The sequence below is a fragment of the Rhipicephalus sanguineus genome, chromosome 1 (assembly GCF_013339695.2).
Source record: "Rhipicephalus sanguineus isolate Rsan-2018 chromosome 1, BIME_Rsan_1.4, whole genome shotgun sequence".
NCBI classification, from domain to species: Eukaryota; Metazoa; Arthropoda; class Arachnida; order Ixodida; family Ixodidae; genus Rhipicephalus; species Rhipicephalus sanguineus.
Window position 1 is genome coordinate 311,582,635 of NC_051176.1, and position 22,146 is coordinate 311,604,780.

Consider the following 22,146-nt stretch of genomic DNA (forward strand, 5'->3'; position numbering starts at 1 on the left):
CAAACGCCCAATTTATTCCGTTCTTTTTCTTTCTCTTTTATTGCATCCGTTTCTGCGAGCTAACGCGAGGAATCAATGCCAGACTTCAGTGGATGCGCTGATGTAGTGTCGTTGAAACATTCGTTGATTATCTCTAATCCCTTGAAGGTCGGTGTTTTGTGAAAAATAAGCACACATGTGCACCTTCTGTCACTGACGTCCAAAATGCGTCCGTCGTTCACACAGCGTACATGTGCATTGTACGTCCGTTACAATAAGCCTTTGTATATCTTTTAGACGTCCACATTGCGCAAAGCGAAAATTGGACATCTTTCAGACGCAAATAAGACATCTTCTTTCGTCCTAGATGTTTGGATTATACCGCTACGTACCATGGACATTCGTGGTTTACTGGGATAAAAATTGTGTTTTTGAATATGTGCCCTAGTGTTATGTTCTGTTTTTTATTCCACTGTTCTTTAAGTTCTTAACATTGCCGAGAACTTTCGTGTTTAGTGATCATGAACACGTGTATGTTAATCTCCTGTTGATAACTTTTGTTAATCTCCAGAGCCTGTATCGCACCACATTGGATGAAAATGTTGATTTTTGGAAACGAGGACAATAAAACGAGACCAAGGATATTTTGTGTTGTCAGTGCAACTCATTCTTTTGCGTTCTGGCACATGCTACACGACTAAGGTCGGCGATCATGGTTCACCCACTTCCCCGAAATATGCATCCGGTATACAATCACGGTAGAAGGAGAGCGCGGGCTAAAGCCTTCCTCTCTCAGTTAAACAGCAGAAGAGAAAACGCTCTCTTCGTCGATGCATCTCGCTCGGGACCGAATAGCTTCGTGGCCGCCGTGGTAGACATGAGCGGCCGCACACGTGAGTGCCGCCTCGGTAAGGACCAGGTCCATCGGAGTGGCCGAGCAGGTCGCCATCTCTCTGGCACTAACAACTAAAGATCCATGCCCCATCTTTTCCGATTCCATGACAGCCGTCAGGTCGTTTGACGCCAATCAAATCTCCTTGGCTGCTCACAGCATTTTAACTAAATCTACAATATTCCCCCATGAGTTGACGTGGTTTCCCGCCCACATGGGCGCCTCCGTCGACGGCATCGCCAACCCCAACGAAGTGCCTCACGCTCGGGCGCGAGGACTCATTCTCCGCCCCGGGCAAACGAGCCCCCCGCAGGCTGCGGGGGAGGGGGGTGGCGATGGCGCCGACGGAGACCCGTTGACCACCTTTCACGAGGTCACTTCACACTATAGGCTAGGCAGGAAATCCTTTCCAGATCCGCACAGAGAGCTAACTCGGAACCAGGAGATCGCCCTCCGACTCCTCCAGACTAGATCGTTCCCGTCGCCGGCCACTATGGCCGTGTATACAGACATTTCGCCAAAGTGCTCAGCTTGCGATCAGCTAGCAACTTTTTCCCATTTAATGTGGCGGTGCCCCCGCTTGCGCGTTTGCACAAGAAAGCATCACATCAACAAGACAGTATTCTTAAAATGCATCGCAAGTCCGGATCTTGCGAATCAACTCCGGGCGGTCCAGGGAGCCTGTGAAGCGATCGGGAGCCTTTGGCTCCCGACCCCATCGCGGGCGATGCCCTCCGCGGGTTTTTAGGAACCCTCGTCCCAGGACACAATAAAGTTCCTCTGTCTGTCTGTCTGCTACACGACTGCAGTGTTTGCAGAATGCCTGATTGCAAATTGCGCACATTCAAACGCGCAACGAATGCGCGGCGCAGTACGCGCAGCGTATGCAAAAAAAAAGCGCCCGGCGCGCTGCACGGCGCACACGCAGACGAGGGGGTCATACAAGAAAGGGAGAGGGAGCCAGCGCACGCAAACAAAACGAAAAGAAAAAAAAAAACCCAGCGCGCACGAGGGAGCTAGGAGAGGAGGCGCGGCTGGTGTTAGTGTTGTCATGACGACGCATACCGTGTGCGCTGCCATTCTGCCGTTCGAGTCTCTGAATCCCAGCCACCAGGATATTAACTGAAGGGACGTTTGGCGCTGCCAGCGCTGACGTCATGAATTAAGGCATCCTATGGGAGGTATACGGAGTAACCTCCCCCTGCCTACTGCGCTGCTGCTGCCTCTTTTCCTCGAGTCCTCATTCAGCGTGGTCCGTGCTGGTGGTGTTGCCTGTTAGCGCTCTGTGAACTTTCTTGGCGCGCTGTCGTCATGGCTTCTGCAAAGAGGCAGACTTTGCCGTTCGCCGCGAAACTCGAAATCATAAATCGAGTCGAGCGCGGTGAGAAGTCTGACGTCGCCGCCACGTACGGATCGACATTCGACGAGTTCGTCAGTGCGGACGATGATGTCGCCATCATGGGCCAGCTACAAGATGAGGACTACGTTGCAGACGTCGTGCTGACCACGAGCCAAAGCGACAGCAATAAGGAAATTGACGATGGTCCGGCGCTATTGCGTGAATATGGAAGGCTGCTCCGACTCGTTGGACAACGTGGAGGCGTACGTGCTGTCGCAGGCAGCGAAGTCGTTGAAACAGAAGAAAATCCAGGACTATTTTATTCCAGAGTAGGGAGTAGTTTTCTTATAGGTATGTGCCTTTGTGTCATCAAATTCTATAGCAGGCCTATATCGAATTATGCCATATATCGAACTAATAAACGTTTTTTGGCGAGTTCGATATACCCGGGTTCGACTGTATCATGGTAGAATGTCAAAACAAGGTCAAGGTCAGGTGTATACACGCAACATCAGATCGTACACGTGTCGGTTGTGTTACTATTTGTGATAATGAAAAAACTCGGCACTAGTATTACTCCTTAGCTTACGACTGAAAAGAGAGAGCGGAGGAGGATGATCGTTCCAGGTTGTGTTTGTAAGATTGAAATCACCCAGGAGTAGGATATGGATTACGAAAGAAATCACATGTGAACAAGGTTTAATACTATCATATAGCTAATTGAAGAATATAGGTGTTGTGGAGGGTGAGCAATAACGCATGGTATATGATAAAACTATTTATGACTACGACATACATATGGCCAGACAGCTTCCAGATCCTTGCTTGAATACATAATAAAAGATGTAGTGTCATTCGCAATTGCCAACACGGCACCACTTCCTCTGCATGCAGCACAGTTGTAGCAAGGAACAGAAAACTGCACGGCACCATTGAATACTTCTGTTGTAGTGACATGTGCACACAAGAACATTAAAGTAAGCATGATCATTTTCACAAAGCATGTGTTGAATGCAGACAATAACAAATGATATAGTTACAGCCCCACTTAATTCTGACGTTGGAGAGAATGTAAAACTGAAACTTGAGGAAGTGAAGGAAATGGGCCAATGCCCCTCTCGCTTTCTATGCCGAAGGATGTGGCGGAATGGAGCATGCAGGCTCAACATTATAGCTATGTTACTTAGGTTAAAGAAATAGCACTTGGCAACAAGGCAGATGGTCTGCTCGGGTCGGTATTACTGTGGCAGCCAATCACAGAAGCAAACAATATTGGCATCAAGCAACCTTTTTAAAATGGTTTTATTTGTCATTTTAGCATATCAGTTCAATAAATGATCAGGCTTTGCATGTTCCACTTCAACAAGCTAATGAAGGACATATAAATGTACTTGTATATTGTAATATGCTTTGTTCTGTTGTATGGCGCCAGGGGGCGCCGCCATTTGATATATAAACACCCTCGCTACAGCCGAGGGTAAGTTGGGCGTGGTGTGGAACTGTGCGTGTGTCGTTCCTTTTCGGAGCACCACAGGTGCTCGGTGCCTTTCCATCGCAAACACTACAATGGCGCAGTCGACATGCGTTTTGAAAGCCTTCCACCCTCCGCCGCTCGCCAACGGCAACCAGCAGCCATGAAGCAAATCATCGGCAACACCAGATGCGGCGATACCCTTTCGGTCCGCTTGCATCGCGCCCTCGCTCTTCGGCAGCCCTCGCTCTTAGCGCATCGCCGCTTATCGCACCGCAGATAGCGAGCCACCGCCCCCAGGAAGGTCAGCGAAACGCCAGTGATAACGTAACGCCACACAGCTGCGTCATGGCCGACTTGATAGGAAAGCCGCCCGGGTTTTGGAACCATCCGGGAACACCAACAGTACCGTGGACGCGGTGGCTTGAAGATTTTGAAACTTATTTGCTTGCCGCTGGCGGCGAAAGTTTTTCCGCGGAACGCAAAGCCGCACTGCTGAAAACACTGCTTGGAGCCGAAGGTCAGAAGCAGGCACGGGTTGCACTCGCCGCGGCATCGGAAACGCCGGGATCAACCAAAGACGCCTACTGCTCATTGGTGCAAACGCTAACGGCCAAGTTCAGCCCTCCAGAGGCAGTAGCCACAGCCAGACTCTCGTTTCGGAACCTCACGCAAGGCGAGTCTCCACCCCAGGATTTTCTCTTCGAATTGCAAGATACAGCTAACCAGTGCGACTTCGGTGAACTGAAGGACCAGATGCTGCTCGAACAATTACTCATTGGATTGACTTCTACGCGACTACGGGAACGGTTGCTTGTCGAGGAGGCCACGCTTACGTTTGAGAAGGCCGTGAAGATCATCAACGATGCCGACCGCGTCCAGCGTCGCCTCAAAGAATACGAGCCTGAAGCGCTTGTACAGCTGAACACAGCGCCACATGAAAGTTCGGCGCAGCGCCGTCCTTTGCCGCGGGTTGTCACACCTTCTACCGAGCCTCGCCCTTGGCAACTCGCTGCACCTTCGTCGACGTGTCAGCATTACAACCGGCCACCCCAGTCTGCAACTGGCTGCCCCAACTGTGGCTATCAGCGTGCTCCTACTCAGAACTGCCCCGCGCGCGGCAAGGTTTGCTACCAGTGTTCCAAGAGGGGACATTTTGCCACTGTGTGTCGCAGCAGACCCTTCGCGCGGTCACCACCAGCATGGCATCAGCAAGCCTCCAGTCCCTCCAGGCCTAGGCGTTCGGATCACGCCGAGTCTATGGCCCTGTCAGACACCCAACCGGACCTCCGCACACCGGGATTTTACGCCGATGTTGAGGTGAACGGAAAGCCTTTATCTTTATTTGTAGACACTGGCTCGTCAGTTTCCATTCTGTCTAAAGAATTGTTTACGCGTTATTTTGTCCAACCGTCAGGTTCTGATTGCAGACTGGTAGCTCCACCTAAAAAACTGAAAGATTATTCAGGGACTATCGTTCCACTTCTCGGGTGTTTTCAAGCTCTGGTAACGTTCCGAAATCGCACTACTGAGATACTGTTCTACGTTGTAAGCAATGGACGATCCCTTCTTGGTATTGATGCAACCCACAAACTTAATATGATTCTTGCAGGCGACAGCCTTCAATGCTGCGGCACCAGCACACAGCCAATTCCAGTGAATCCCGAGTTTTCTGCGGGCGCACCGGCCTCGCCTCCCTGTGAGTTGCCACGAATGCCATCTAACACATCTCAAAACATCACATCAGGTACGGTGGGCCACCTACCAGACAGATTCAATCATTTTGAACACTTGTTTACTCCCGGCCTTGGCCTCGTACATGGGTTCACCCATCAGGTCAGGATACGTCCTGAAGTCTCACCACAACGCTTAAAGCTCAGGCGGCTGCCTCTCACATTGCGCGAACCAGTCAAACAGGAAATAGAGAACTTATTACGACAAGACGTCATAGAGCGCGTCTCGGCGTCAGAATGGGTGTCTCCCATTGTTGTTCGCAAACAGAACGGAGCCATTCGAATGTGTGTGGATCTGCGCGCACCTAACCAGGCCATCATTGTTGATAGCTTCCCGTTGCCTCATGCAGAAGACCTGCTGCAGTCTCTTCAGGGTGCTAAATGGTTTTCAAAGTTAGATCTCGCCTCGGCCTATCACCAGGTAACACTACATGAAGACAGTCGCGACTTGACGACCTTTGTAACGCATGAGGGCCTTTTCCGTTTTAAGCGAGTGTGTTTTGGGCTCGCTTCCGCTCCTTCTGCGTTTCAACAACTCATGCACCAAATTCTGTCGGGCTGTTCTGGTGTCAAATTTTACATTGACGACATCATCGTTTTCGGTAGCACGCAAAAGGAACATGATGACAATCTGGGAAAAGTTCTCACTCGGATTGCTTCCTCAGGGTTAAAGCTAAATGACAAGTGCGTCTTTGATGTCCAAGAACTGTCATTCATCGGACACAAGATTTCCGCTCAGGGCATATCCCCCCTTGAGAAGAACGTACAGCAGGTTGAGACCTTTAGCCGCCCTTCCAATCCGACCCAACTGCGCTCTTTTCTTGGGTTGACGGAATATTATTCCAAGTTTGTGCCACACATGGCCCACGTAGTGGAGCCACTTCGTCAGTTGCTGCGTAAAGATGTCCCATTCAACTGGGATGTGGCTGTGGAAACAGTTTTCAGCAGGTAAAAAAGTACCTCCGTGATGCGCCCATTTTATCACTGTTTGACCCAACTCTTCCTATTGTGGTGTCCACAGATGCCCCGGATTACGGGCTTGGTGCTGTTTTGCAACAGACCGATGGAGAAAACACTCGAACTATTCAGTTTGCTTCTCGTTCTTTCTCCAGCTGAACGCAGGTACTCCATTGGCGAAAAGGAAGCTTTGGCTTGTTTATGGGCTTGCGAAAAGTGGCATGTCTACCTCTGGGGAAGAAAGTTCACACTTTTGACGGACCACCAGGCACTGGCTACTCTTTTGTCTGAAAAGGGCTCTGGGAGGAAACCACTGAGAATAGGTAGGTGGACAGCTCGTCTTCTCAACTACACATTCACCGTCCAGTACCGCAAAGGCGAGCAGAATAAGGTAGCAGATGCCCTCTCTCGCAACCCCCTTGACACTTCTGAACCCTCCTTTGCTTTTGAGGAGGAAGTAGTCGCCCAGGTTGAGGCCATGATATCCAAGCTTGAAGTACAACAGGCCACGACTTGTAACACAGCACTGAGACAAGTCATGGAATATACGATAAATAGCTGGCCCGCAAGGAAGCAACTTCCTAAAGAACTTCATCCATACTATGAGGTCGGAAGCGAACTTTCGGTGGTAGATAGCATCCTACCGAGAGGGGACCAAGTTGTCCTTCCCAGCCAACTACAGAAACAAGCGCTCGCACTCGCGCATGCAGGACACCCCGGCATAGTGAGAATGCAAGACCTGATTCGCTGCACATACTGGTGGCCAGCTTTTCGCAAACATGTCGAGCAGTATGTAAGCGACTGTCAAATTTGCAACAGTGCTGACAAGTCGGCCAAAAGTCAACAGGGGCCCATAGAGCCGACCGAATACCCTCCCCGACCCTGGGTGAAGGTGGCTGTAGACATAATGGGTCCATTTCATTCAGCCCCTCAAGACTGTCGGTACGCCATAGTCATGGTAGACTACTACTCGAAGTGGCCCGAGGTGATGTTCACATCATGTGTAACCAGTCAATCTGTAATAGGCTTTTTAACCTCAGTTTTTTCCAGAGAGGGACTGCCCGAGGAAATCGTCACTGATAATGGCCCCCAGTTCACCTCTGTGGAATTCGAAACGTATCTCACTACCGAGGGAATCAAGCACATCAGATCTTCACTTTATTTCCCTCTATCTAACGGGCAGGTTGAGCGGTTTAACCGCGTTCTCAAGTCATTCATTCAGTGTGCCCTTCAGGAACAAAGGCCTCTAAAAAGGACTGTTCTCGACTACGTCGCAATATATCCAACCATTCCGCACACTGCAACTAAGTTGTCTCCGTTTTACTTGCTGCGTGGTCGCCAACTGCGAACGCGTTTGCATATTGTAGGTTTCTCCGCGCACAGTTTTCATGAGAACCCATATAACGAGTACCAGGAACTGCGTCAGCGTGTTGAATGCTATCAGCGTAAAATGCAGGATGATGCTAATCGCAGACGTCCTGCCTACCACAATTCCTTTCAACCTGGTGACCAAGTACGGGTGCATCAGAAAGGACAAGGAAAAGCGTCCTCCCAGTATTCACGCCCTAGGGTAATTTATTCCAAGGTAGCCCGTAACACTTATCGTCTGAATGACAGCACTACCTGGCATGCATCAAAGCTCTCCAAGAGCACACTGAAAGAGCCCCCAACACAGTCACCACAACGGTACGATTATCCGATACCGATACCCCAAACAGACAGTGTGCCACCTTCGTTGCCACCTCCTGTGCCACCCACTGTGTCACCGCCTGTAAGTCTGCAGGTACCTCGAGACACCCAAGATGTGCAGCTTCGGCAAGACGTGGAGTCATCAGAGTCCCGCCAACGATCGTCGTCCCTCACGTCACGACATCAACCACTACACCGATCGGCACAGCCTCAGCGAGAGCGCCGGCGTCCAGAGTACCTGGAAGACTACATAGCGTAATTCTTTTGTTAAGGGGAGGAGAAATGTTGTATATTGTAATATACTTTGTTCTGTTGTATGGCGCCAGGGGGCGCCGCCATTTGATATATAAACACCCTCGCTACAGCCGAGGGTAAGTTGGGCGTGGTGTGGAACTGTGTGTGCGTCGTTCCTTTTCGGAGCACCACAGGTGCTCGGTGCCTTTCCATCGCAAACACTACAGTACCAATACTCGATTGTAACGCAACTACAATTGCGACACGAGGGGTGACTTTTTATTGCACCCAGGAAGAAAAAATAGGTATTTTGTGTGTATTTTGGTCTTCGATTGTAATGCGAGGGTCGACATGAGGTAGCAGAAATCTTGAAAAAAACTCTCATTACATTCGAGTAAATATGGTATGCACTTATAATATTGTTTTTGCAGTTATTGCTTTATTTTGTTTACATGAAAATTTTGTAGCATCAATTACTTGTAGCTACGTGAAGGAGCAGTGGCGGCTGACATTATAGGGCATGGGAGGGGTTTCAATGCAGAACCAGTTGTACGTTTACTGTTCAGAACTGACTTATGATAGCATATCAGAAAAATTAATTGAAACGCTTGGGAGAGGCCTGGCTCCCATTAAATGCTATCGATTTGCCTTGTGTGGTATATGTGTAGTAATAAAAAAAATCTTAGCTTATACAGATGTCTCATGCTTGAATTAACTGCATAGAGACAGTTTTCGACATGGTTGTAACATTGCATCATAAAAATTTTCTTACCTGGTGTCCTTTTAATAGCTCACAACTGATCTGTTCAATCGACGTCAATTTATATGCAGAGGATCACAGCACTATGTGTGTGTGTGCGTGTGTGTGTGTGTGTTGCATCATAGCCATGATGCAATATGATTCTATTATGCATATATTCCATCATAGAATAGTCTCCCGATTAAAATTAATTGATCAACTATACCATGGTCACTTCAAAATACCATCCGAACGTTACACAATTGCCCCGTCCATGTGCTTTGACCATACTCATCACAAGACAGTTAGGCAACCATTAAGTCCCCTCAACGTGCATCAGTATTCATTAATTCCTCATGCTCTTTCATTGTGGAACAAGTTACCGGAAGAAGTGGTTAATGCTGACACAACACAATCGTTTGCCCATCTTGTCACTAACCTTTCTCTTGATTTTTAAAATGCTCTTATATATTATTTATGTTCCTCATTGATGTTGAGAGTTTTTGTATTTTTTGCACCTTGTATTTTTTGGTATATATTACGTTTGTGATATTGCCATTGACATATTGTACCCACTCCTGCTTACTCTTCTGTTGATGTGAGACTGTTTGCGGATGACTGTGATATTCACTGGGGTAAAAAGTGTTGCTAACCACGTCTTGCTCAATGATGCTTTGTGTTCTGTTGACGAATGGTGGGAAAAATGGAACATGAAAATCAGTTTCAACAAGACTACCTGTTGGTCGATATCAAATAAGAAAGTGCCACTGCCATTTACATGTAAAATAAAAAAATAAAGAAGTCAAGTGATCAAGCCAGATAAAATATCTGGGTGTTACAATTACTTAGAATCTAACCTGCAACAAGCATATTAAAAATATTTGTGCTTTGTCTGAATGTAAGCTGGGTGATCTAAGGTGAAAGTTAAGAGATGCCACACCTGAAACAAAGCTGACAGCTTATAAAACAGGAGTGCGGCAAACTCCAGAGTATGCTAGTATAATCTGGGATCCATACAGTCAAAAGCTAGCTGATGAGCTAGAACAGATGCAACAAGTGGCAGCCAGATTTTATTATTCATACTACCAGATCACACAGTATTACTTCACAGGGCTAACCTCCAGACGCTGTCCACGTGCAGAGAAATCACATGCTTGAAGTTCCAGGACAAGCTGTATATTAAAACACTAAACATAGAGATCTTACCTTGTACATGCACCCTCTAGCCAGAGTGTCACTGCGTATCAATCATCCATGTGCTATTTTACCCTATACTATAAAAATTGATGTATTAAAGTTTTAGGTCATGGGAGACTTAAGGCCCGGTCGGCGAAAGCTCTGCAGCACTATCAATAAAGTTGTTAGCAACCGAACAAGCTCGATTCCAGTGTATTTGTTGATTGCCAATGAGCAAGAGTTTTTCAGCAACATTTGAAACTGCAGTCTTTGTGTATGGTATTGTCTAATATCTTTTACCACCCCTGTAACAGCCTGTGGTGGCTTACAGTATTGTCAAAAAAAAAACACACACACACACAGCACCTGTGTCGTGTTTTATTCATCAAATCTAGTGTTCCACTCTTGCACTGTTCAAAGAAGTATTTATAATGCCCTCACGGAGGCCTCCACAATCAAACTGCATTTTGTGGACTCAAGTATATCAGGCATTCCTGCGGTTGTCCTCAGCACACCCTACAGGACAAGGATATTTTGGTCATTTCAGGACGTCCTGAGGATGTGTTGTGTTTTCTGAGGAGGTATGTATCAGCGCATGACCAATGCATGCAATCCGTTCTTTGTGCAGCCTTATTTTATCTCCAAAAAATCACGTGATGGCAATATCAGGCGGTGAAGTTGAACCTTTTTGCAGTAACTCTAGGCCTTTCCATAAATCACAGTGCCACGTCCTCCTCTGGGAGAGAAGTGCAAGGAGATATGACAGAAGAAAATGTCGCCCTCTTGAATCACCTGTGATACCAAGCACAGCAACATTCAGTCTCGCAGTACGTGCTGTGCTTTACACAAACTATTCTTTAATTGTTCGCACTGCTTCATTCACGAAGCTTGAAATACAGTATGCCTTTTTAAAGTGAAGCTTGTATTGGCTCACAAGTGTCGATGTCGTCAGCATTACATGTACAAAAAAATAATCATCGTGAAGGCAGTGTATGAGCACGTATTTCTTCTCTTGTGTTTCGAACGTTCAATGGAACCAGTGGCGTAAATCCATCAAAACAACAGGGGGGTCCCGGACTTTGCATGGCAGCCATCTTGATTATTAGAAATGTGCATTTTATTTTACACAAAAATGAAAACTTCACAACAAAACAAAAAGAAAACACACAAATATTCATATATCGCGTTATTGCAATGCTCTTGACGATCTGCACTGCGCGACGAATGAGTCATACAATGTTCTGAACTAGTTTCTAAACACAGTTCCAAACAGCCGATGAGTATTCGATGAATCTACACACTGGATATGAAACAAACGTTAAAGGAACACTGACACCAAAATTGAAACCTCGAGATGTTTGTATTGTTTGATTGTCTGTATGCGTGCAAGGGTACTTCTGGCCGTTTATAACTGGCGGACGTTAGCTTTCAGTTATCTTAATTTGATTTTGAAGCAAGCGTGAATGCTCATCTGAGTTGACAGCACCTCGCGACATCTTCACTAGTATGGCGAAACATTGGTATTAATGAGAACTAACACACAGCAATGCCAAGGAAAGTATAGGGGGTGTTATTTGTAGTAATTAGAATATAAATGTGAAGAAAGTAAAGTGGACGAAAAGATAACTTGCCGCCGGCAGGGACCGAACCTGCGACCTTCGAATAACGCGCCCGATGCTCTACCACTTCGCTACGGCGGCGGTAATCTCCCCGTCCACTTTATAGGGTATATATGTGGATTGAAACTTCAGGAAACTTAGGAGTGTTAGGATTATTGGTCAGCTACCTGCTCGTATATAGATCACGTGCTACGTGACGCCAAGAAGGCAGAAAAAAGAGTGTTCCACACTCGACCCCACACTATTCCCCCTCGCCTCGTTCTCTCCGAAAGAGCATATGACAAAGAAAGTTAGAGGTGACCGAAGTCACTTTCATGTCCCTTTCATCAGGTGCATACACAAAATATTTTTACAGATATCAAGAACTCGTTGCGCAGCTTATGTTTGCATAACAAAATTAGAGCCCGGTATACACATAAAGCCTTCTCCTTGCTTTCTCACCGCGGGAGCGGTTGATTGAAGGAGCCATGGGGCGACGCCCTTGGACGGTTCGCTCTGTATTACATCACTTCCTGCTTGATGTCCGAATAAACACGAAGAGGGTATCATGCCATCATGGGATGTTTTGTGTCATTAATATACGGGAGATTCAAGTATGCGCTTTTTAATATTTTTTTCTTCGCAAATACGCAACTCTGAGCCTTCACATTGCGAGGGTGCATGGTTTCTAAAGCCCTAACCCCCCGTACGCGTTACAACGCATCAGCTCGTGGCGTGTGGACTCGGCGCCGCGCCCTTTCCCTATGGAGTGAGAGGACGCGCGGCTACACGTAGCTGCGCGACCTCTCTTTCCATAGCAGTCGAGAAGGTGTTGAGAGGAGAGACGAGCTGATGAACGAAGGAAAGAGAGACACGAGCGAGGGCCTTTTTTGTATCATCAAACACGTGTAACTCAGCTATTACAGCAGCGTTTCGAAAAATTCTCACGGCTACGTGTTCGTTGATTGTAAACACTTTTGTTCATGAATAAACAGACTGTCCGAAAGTTAGCCACCAGCCTGGAGATCGTGCGTGGGGAAACTTTCGCCTGCTGGCGTATTGCAGGAAAGCTAGGAGGTTGAACATTACAAAGTTTTGAGGTTCCTTCGCGTGATTCAAGAACCGCGCTAGGAAAGCCATGTAGATGGTGCGTAGAAGAGTTTTCGGGTAGCTCGTCACTGGACTCAATGCATTGATAACATGTCACTGCTGTGCGTGCGCTTCTATCAACTCCAAGGCGATGACGATTCATGCTAAAATGACTGGGCGTGCAAGCACGGAAACAAGAGAGAAGTCAAGACACCACAAACTCCGCTTGCGGCTCACTAGTTCGTCTCTCTGTTATTATTCTAAGGTAATGAAGAGTTGGCCGAAGCGTCTAAATCGCTCTTCTAAATGGCATTAATTCCTTCGGTGCGTGATCCTGGAACCGGTGGATGAAACCACCAAACATTCCTTGCTTTTTAGCGAATTGTATGAATTAGGGTAGTCCTAATAATAGCTCCATTGAAGCTATAGTTGCAACGTAGTTCACGAAACCATTGATTTAAAAATTATCTAGCAGATTTCTGTTAGTTGTTTAACGTAACGTGGTAGTTATCCTCCTGTCTAATGACTGCAAGCCATTTTGGGCTTTCAAGGCGGCATTCAAGTAACTGTCACTTCCCCCTTTTTTAATCAGAATAAAAATCCTTGTATGTTGCACTAAGGGTACCCGACAAAACAAAATTATAATCAATGATCAATTACATAAAAGGCTCACCTCATCAGTGTTTTTGGTGACATTGTCTTCCGAAGAAGGTCGCTTGGAGTTCGGCAGAAAGAACGAGCTCAGCGAACTCTGCCGCTTGTGCGGCATGTTCCCAGTCCAGTTGAAAGTCACAAGCACATTACGCCAAGAAGGTTGCGCGGCCGGTTGCAGTGCTGGCAGCACTTCTGTGGACGCGTGCAGGCTGAAACTGCCGAACGACTGACAAGTGATGTCGTATTTGTCGAATATTGGGAAGCAGCCCCCACTTCGAAGCAGCTTTAATTGGAAAACCCCGCGGCGAAAAGGAGGAAGAGGGGCAACCCGGGGGACGCATTTTCGGGGTTGCAACCAAGGAGGTTGAAGGCGACGATGAGTACGGGTACTACGGGAAGAGCGGAGAACGTCCTTGGCATTCGTCGTTTTACGACCCACGCGCCCACCCCGTGAAAGAACACTGAAAGCCACAGGGAGCGTCACCCAACACAGGGAAAGCGTTTTCTCCCTCTGTTCTTCAAGTTTGTTGCACGTGCGGGGTGCAGAGAAAATCTTTTGACTGTGCTTGTGTTTCTGTATTTCTATTTTCCTTTTCATTTTCCCTCTCTACGAGAGCACTGTAAATAGTGAACAAACAAAGCAGTCTTCGTGATGCGTTCAAACCAAGCGGACGTGTTGATTCTCTGTCGTCGTCCAACCCTACGAAAGAAAGTTTTGCCCCCCTGCTTTTCCGCCACAAAGCGAAACCGGAGGACAGGCGTCTTCGTTTGAACTACAGTGTACTAGAATTGGCCAGTGGGCTCACTGCCGTATGCCGTATCTCTGCGCCGCGCCTCCACGGCCCTCTCCGCGTCGATTGCTTGGGCGCCCGCCAGGGGTCTTGCCGCCAGTTTCTCCTGAGAACTTAATAATAATAATAATAATAATATCTGGGGTTTAACGTCCCAAAACCTGAGAAACCTGAAAACTGAAACCTGAGAACTCCTGAGAACTTCTCTTGCGGGGTGTGAAGCGCGTCCTCTTGGTCGGGGTTACGCTGGTTACGCTGTAATTCCGGGGGGGGGGGGGGGGGGGGGGGTATCAACAAACGCGGGGTTGGAGGCGGGGAGAGGGCCACCACAATGACACAACAAGAGATCACAAAAAAAAAAAAAAAACGGAGGGAGAAGGGGGTTGAGCATTTTATTCTTTTTTAAAGCTTACCGAAGTAGTAGAAGCTACTGTTTCCATTCGTGCATGCCCTGCAGCGCATGTTCCCGCCATTCATTCGCTTGAAGGACCTTTGTCGGCACCACGCGAGCAGCTTTGCTGCACTTATGTATGCTTGTTTTTCTGAAGGAGCGGCATCTGTGTCTATCCGTACACTGCAACTGTCTCAAAGACGGCCCGCCGCTGCATCTGGACGGGAGGGAGGCGCTTTTTAGTCTCCGGCGGTCGTGCACATAGAACACGCAGCGTACGTGCAGAGAAATTTCTGGTGCAGCGTTTGACAACAAAAAACAACTGGACGCAACGAAGCTAAGAGTGACCGCGCAAAGTCAAGTGCGATAACAGTTGTCATCGGCAGTTTATTGTTTTATCACGAGTGACCATGCATGCATTGTTAATCCATATTGTGATATGGCCAGCATTTGCGCATACATAGGCAGGGTTCCGTGTAAATAAAATTAGTTTGTCAGCACGTGACGCTGTCGAGTGTTATTTTGGTGGTGCAATTCTGCGGTGTAATAAAAATGTACGCACGTAATGTATGTTACTTGTTATGTACTCATAATACCTATGTATAGGTTGCTTTTTTTTTCATTGGACCCGCACGTACCAATATATATAGCCTACGAGTCCAACCAGTTTTGGTAACCGTGTATGATATATGTCTGCAAATAAAAAAAATTTAAGATTACCGTGCGGATACATTTAATACAAAGCCAAGTGATTCCGCCGATTATTGATTCGCGAAAAAAAAACAGCATTAAGTAGGTTAGTCGCAGAGACCAGCTCATGCGAAAGCAAATAAATAAAAAATGAGGCATTGTTTATATCCGGTATAGTGGGGCTCGAAAGGCGGGAGTGAAGTCGCTAGGATCGCTACAGTGGCGAAAGGGCATTGAAAATCGTATCAACCAGCAGTACAAAAAAAAAAAAAAAAAAACTTGAACGCCCCACACGCAGGAGCATTCATATTCATCATAGCCTATTAAAAATCGCCCACCCTCTGTAAATCGGTCACAACGACAGCACTTTATTTCACAACTCACAGAAATTTGCATGAAAACAAGTTTCGTATGTTGCGCACCGTAATTCAGACTTTTCTTGCGCGCAAAACAGCAACGCGAGCTAGCCGCGCCCTGCAACCCGCCGGAAAGTTTCAGGTGACGTAGAGCTACTGCATATGCTACCTCTGACTCTAAGTGACTCTAACACTTCTAGGACACTGTAGTTTGAACGATCGGGTGGATCGGGCCCAGAAGTTCGTCAAAAGCGCGCGCGCAGCCAGGGGCTCCGGAAGTATACATATGGGGGCGACGGAATGAATAGGGGTACTGAAAAATGCGTGCAGTTTCAGTTGGGTGTGAAAAGATGACTCATTTGTGGCGATATTTGCAAGCAAAGGCCGAATATCTCTTACTCAATTTCTCTCGCCCCAGACTCTGTGCTGAAGAAATGTCTTCACGAATCTCGTTGCTCTCAGCGAGTTAGAAGGCGCAATGATACGTCACCACGTGGATAAACGGCCGCTGCATGGCAGCGGCTTTCGTGATTGGTGCTATGGATGTGGTTGCAGACTTTGAACATCGCAGGGAAGATGTCGTAAAAATATCATCGTAAGTTGTTGAATTGTGCTTATTTCTTTCGTTGTATCTGAGAGCTGGAAATCTGGGGCGATTTTGAATGGCACGTGTGAAAATAAACTTCAAGCAAGCCAAGATGGAAGATGTTCGAATGCAAAATCTCAGGGGGGGACCATTGCATAGGGGGTCCCCCCCAGTCTAAACACAGGGGGGGTCAGGACCCCCCTGACCCCCCCGGGATTTACGCCACTGAATGGAACTTCATTTAATTACCAAGCCTTGCTTGTCTTAGTAGTTTGGTAACATGTGTGATTTCACTGTGGTTGTTTTCCTTACTCTTTTCTTCATTCCTTTTGTTCTAAATGTTCCACTTTTCTGTGTGAAAAACTGCCTCGTCTTTTCCTGGTCTGAGGCCCTGCCTCAATCAAACCAGCTAACCTGCATTAGAGACATTCAGCTCCATTTAGGTTTGTGCAAATAAACTGTATAAATCACACACTATATATTTATTTTGTAGTTAGGGATACTAAAAACAAGCTGAAGTAATAAATTAGCACTCTAAAATATGCAAAGAAATATACGATTGCTGAACAGGATTAGTGCGGCAGTGATTCCACCCGTGCACCGTCGTGTGCTAAGCGGTATATTCACAGTGCCATCCTGATAAAATCAATGCAAATTGCATCAAATAGAGTCTCGGATGTCATAGAGACACGCTGCACACACCCCGGAAAGGGAATGGGTAATTATTCCAACTGTTATTTCTTTCTTTGCCTTTTTCTCCCTTTTCTTTCCTATTTTTTTTCTCTTTAGCTGTCTTGCTGTGTCCTTGTTTCTCTATGTCTCAGTGTAGTCGGTCTCTCACCTTCTATGTTTTCACCTATTTCTTCTATCTGTTACTTCTTTCACTCCCCCCCCCTCTCTCTCTATTGTCGGTCTCTCGCCTAATACCTGTTTCTCTGTTGCTTTGAAACTCTTTCTCCGTCTGTTTCTTTCGGTGCATTTCTGTCTTTTTCTCTCTCTCTATTCCCTTGCTTATCTCTATTTTTTTTTCTCTTTATCTTTTTTTTCTATGTCTTTGATTGTCTCCCTCTCTCTGTGCAGTTGGTTTTGTCGCCTTCTATCTTTTTTTTTTCTCTGTTGCTTTTCTTTCTGTCTATTTCTCAGTTTCTATGTTCTCTCTCTATGTGTAGTCGCTTTCTCACCTAACTTTTTTCCCTGTCTCTTTCTTTTCTGTCTATTTGTCTGTTTCTATTTTTTCTCTCCCTCTGTACTCGTTCTCCCATCTTCATTTTCTTCCTGGTAACCCTCATGCCTCTCCTTCTCACCCTCACTTCCCTTTCTAATAACCTTGCTGTACTGCATATACTATTCAAGGCTATGCTCTCCTCTGCAAGCGGTCCTGGATAGCCGAGTGGTTATGGTGCGCGCCTTCAAATAGTTAGTTCACTGGTTCGAATCTCGCCTCGACAAAATTTCTTTTTTCGCCAAGAAATTTTTTTTCTCTTTCCTTCTATTTTTTTCTGTTTATTTCCTCTCTCTCTCTCTGCGCTATGGTTCTCTCGCTCATGAAGTTATTGCATCGTTTGCCGGACAAATCGGCACGCGTCTTCTGGTAAAAAAGCAGAAGAGGAAGAAGGCGACGGCGACGACGAAGATGGCACGTGCTGGTTCATGATGATGATCATTTTCTATCTACAGCACACGGCCAACCTCGACTTTAACAGCTGTGCTGTAAAAGGGTGGTTTTTCGTAGGTGGGGCCCATCTTCCAAAGCCACACTGGCCCAGGGTTGCCAGTTAGCTTCCCAGTAGTCAGTCAAATAGTTGTGCCTCCACAAACTACCTCTAATTTGTGTGCATATAATGGACGACAATGAAGGCATGGCTAAGCTTGTTGCTGGCCTATCACCAGCCTTGTTGCAATTGTTTTAAACATACGAGGGCTATGTTTGTTTTCAAGTTCTAATTCGTTCAAGGTCAAAACCACAGCGAAATTAAAGACGCTTATGTTTGGAACATGTATATACACTTTCCAGCTGCCCCTCTACATAGCCGCCACTGCAACTGAGGCATTTATTGTGGCGTTGTGCCAGCGTTCCTTATGGCCCCCACATTGAAGACAGCCACCTTTCAGCCAATTCTGTATGCCGCTCACTGTTGTCTACACATCCTGCTTCAATGTTCCTGCACTGTTGCTACACTTTGCTGTCACTCATGAAAGCTTTACCATACACAATACTCATTCAATGATAAATTTCGGCTGTATTGCTGCATGCAGAAATCAAATGACACCACGCACTCACATATAGTGGGAGACTTAATTGTTCGAGGCATGTTTATGTGCCCAGTGTGTGCTCGGAATTCACAACTGCTACCTCGCAAGATCGGAGGACATACGAGAGGTGCTGTGCAACACGTCTGCACACAACGTCAGACTTTCACTATGGCTTTAATCGATTAAGAAACTGATAGGACCTCAAAAAAAAAAGGAGAAAAAAAAATGAGCGCCGCTCTCACGTGCAAGGCAGCGTCACTGCAGAGTTGGTGAGCTTTTATCCTCTAAGCTCTCTCTTTCCCAGCCCTTTCACTGTTCTCTCTTTTTCTATCTTTTTTCTTTGTGTGACTTTGTAGTGCTTGCTCTCTCTCTGTTTATTTCTTTCTTTGTCTTTCTATCGTTTTCTCTCTTTCTTTCCTTTCTTGCTTGCTCTCTGTAGTCATCCTCTCAACTTCTATCCTTTTTTCTCTTCCCTTTCTCTCAATCTTTTTCTCTTCTTCCTATTCCTTTCTATTTCCATCACTCTCTGTCCTCGTTCTCCCCTCCTCCTTTCCTTTCTCCTTACACTCTCATCTCTACTCCTCATCCTCAGTTTCCCTTTCCCACCCCCTTGCTATACTATATACTATACAAGGCTATGTTATGCTCTGCTAATGTGACTGGATAGCCGAGTGGTGACAATGCTTCGCTTCTATTCGTTGGTCTGCGGGTTTGAGTCTTGCCTCGCCAAGAAATATTTTCGCCGAGAATTTCTCTCTTTTTCTTTCTTTCTCTCTGTCTCTTTCTTTCTCTCTATACTCGTTCTCTCGCCCATCCGAGTTATGGCACCCTGTGCTGGAGAAATCAGCGCGCCTGTTCTGGGAGCGAAGCAGAAGGGGAAGAAGACGACGAAGAGAGCGTGTGCTGGTTCATGATGATAATGTTCTATCTACGACATATGGTAAACCTCAAGCATAACAGCTCTATTGTAACTCTACTCTGCTGTAAAAGAAAAATAGCTTTCAAGCAGATACTTTACTATGCCCTAGCCAAAGACGAGGGCGTAGTAAAGTATTTGCTTGACCTATCTGCATAGTAAAGTATCTAGTATAACCTATCTGCATAGTAAAGTACCTAAAGTAACATAGCTATCTGCGTAGTAAAGTGTCTGCACAGCGTGGCATAAACTTTACTGTGAGTGAAGTTTATGCCACGCTGTGATAAATGTCTCAGTTGGAGTGATGACAGTTTAGAGGTACCTGGAAAGTATGTGTAAGTGTTCCAAATAAAACAGTTTTGAAATTCATTTTGGTTGAAATTTTGCAACCAAGAGGGCTTTGAAAAAAAAAAGGTCGCCCTCATACTTAAGGTTAAAAAGCACATATAGTTGTGATGAATTAGCAGTGCAGTCTGCACTGAGCCATAGGGGTATGTTATATGTTGTGCTTACTGGTTTGCGTGTACCGCTAGCTATCTCCTTAATATTGGCATAAAGGGAAAGTAAAAATATGCACGTTCACCTTCTTTTTTAAGGTGCAAGCCTTTATGTCTCATGCGGAGGCTGCACCGACAAAATGGTGGCAGAAAACATGGTACAAAAATATGGCACAGATACAGAAAATAATGGTACTAGAAAAAAACAAAAACTGGCAAACTCAAAATGTCCTGAAGTAGAACTGCTGCAACCAAAGCCGTGTCTGAGAACACAAGTTGCCCAACCAAATGGGGAGAGTCGGGATGGCTGGCGACGTGTCGTATGATGCGCCGTCGCTCCTAACTCATTTCTTGTTCACTTGGTATGAACAAAAATTGACATAGAAAGGTAAGAATGTATGACTGATTGAATGTTAACTTTTACAGCCTACGCCAAATTACATTCGCTATGATTTTGGAATCCCTAGGTAAAACACATCCACACGAATTCTTTGCTTATTATGCAGTAAAAGGAATTGATGCTGAGAAGTGGTGCATGCACCACGTTTAAAAGGCATTTCGCACATGCACTCTGTCATGGCAGAACTTGGCGCAAATAACACCAGAAGCTGTCGGCCACTGTTTGCAACATGTGTAAGATAAGACTCCATCGGCAACAAATATGATAAAAAATATTTCATCGCCTTTTCCCTGTTGCCATTGCATGATTAGACACTCTGAATTGTAAGCTGAATTGTAAGCTTTCCATTGCAATAAAAAAACAAGTACGTTACAATTTGGTTGCCTGTCCATTTAAGGCATAGATAAGAACTCCTAGAAATTTTAAAAACAGAAATACAGCATCTCTAGGAAATAATCATGCCCTTCGAATCCACAGAACTCTTAAGAAGGGGTAAGTGGCCATTGTATAGCTGGTAAAATCACTTTCCTAGAGCGAAGTAGCCAGCTGCACTACATAAGCTCTCATGTTGAGTGCTTATAATCTACCAGCAGGGATGAAATCTGTCATGCTTTTACACAAGTTTTCTGTTTAGTTTGGTGTATTTAACATGTTGAAGCATTCGTAAGCTATTAACAAAATATTCAGTTTTACACATAATGCTTATTGAATCGAATACGACAGTATTCAATTTGATGTGTTATATCATTGAATATTTGCACATCCATAGAATATTTGCAGTGTCGGAATTTTCCTGGTGCGTATGGCTTTACGTGTTTCCTAGAGAAAGCTTTTGTTCCTTGTTTTGGAATAGAAGAGCGAAAACTCGTCGATGTGCCACATCGACAAGCTTTCACTCTTTTATTTCAAAACATGTTTCACCAACTAGCCCAACAGTTCACGCTTCTGTGCCATGATCATAAAACTATTTTAACCAAGCCTTCATAGAGAGTGTTGTACTTGTACTACATTTGCTTATTGCAAAGCAACTGTATGGTTCACATATATTCATGTTCGACAAGCACAGTTATGTAGCTAGGTGAATAATATGATGACCCATCTGGCCTATGACCACTGGGAGGGTGGAGGGTGGAAGAGGGGGGGGGGGGAGTTCTTAGGAATGTACTTACAGGCTGTTAAGAGTGGACAGGCAAATCTGTATTATTGTTGCATGAGTGACAGAGCATGTCAGTTGAGAATAAATATGAGGTAAGGATTCCAGGCACGGGTGGTGATAGAATGGCATGTGAACTGTTGGAAGCATTTCATGATGGGGAAGGAGTGATGTGTGTATTAGTGACCCATCTGTTGAAACTCGGAAAGGCAGAAAAGTTTCTTGAGCATTCTCTTGTGATGGTTGTTAATGTTAAATGGCTGTGACGTTGCACCTTGCCCTACTGCGCATGTGTCTGTTTTCTTACATATTTGCTGGCAAAGCCACAAATAAAGATAGATGGAAGTTAACACATATCCTGTGTTTCTTGTGATGAGTGGTCACTTCTGCATTTTATTACCTCCCTGAAGATACGCACGTACATCTTGCCGAGTTATAAGCTTTGTTGAACTATTTATTGTATGTGGCATCGTTGACACAAGATGACAACAGGGCATATGCTAAAGCTCCTGTAAGATCACAGGCCGAAGGTAACAAGCAGCTTACCTTTGTTAGGACAAAAA

General features: G+C 45.9%; 1 protein-coding gene across 1 annotated transcript; it reads left to right on the top strand.

Moving 5' to 3' along the window:
- Positions 1–4,029: 4,029 nt before the first annotated feature.
- On the top strand, positions 4,030–5,476 carry LOC125757545 (uncharacterized). Its single transcript, XM_049413120.1, has 2 exons — positions 4,030–5,001; positions 5,294–5,476. The coding sequence occupies exons 1-2, from the start codon at positions 4,030–4,032 to the stop codon at positions 5,339–5,341; spliced, it is 1,020 nt and encodes a 339-aa protein (XP_049269077.1). The 3' UTR covers positions 5,342–5,476.
- The last annotated feature ends 16,670 nt before the right edge of the window (positions 5,477–22,146 follow it).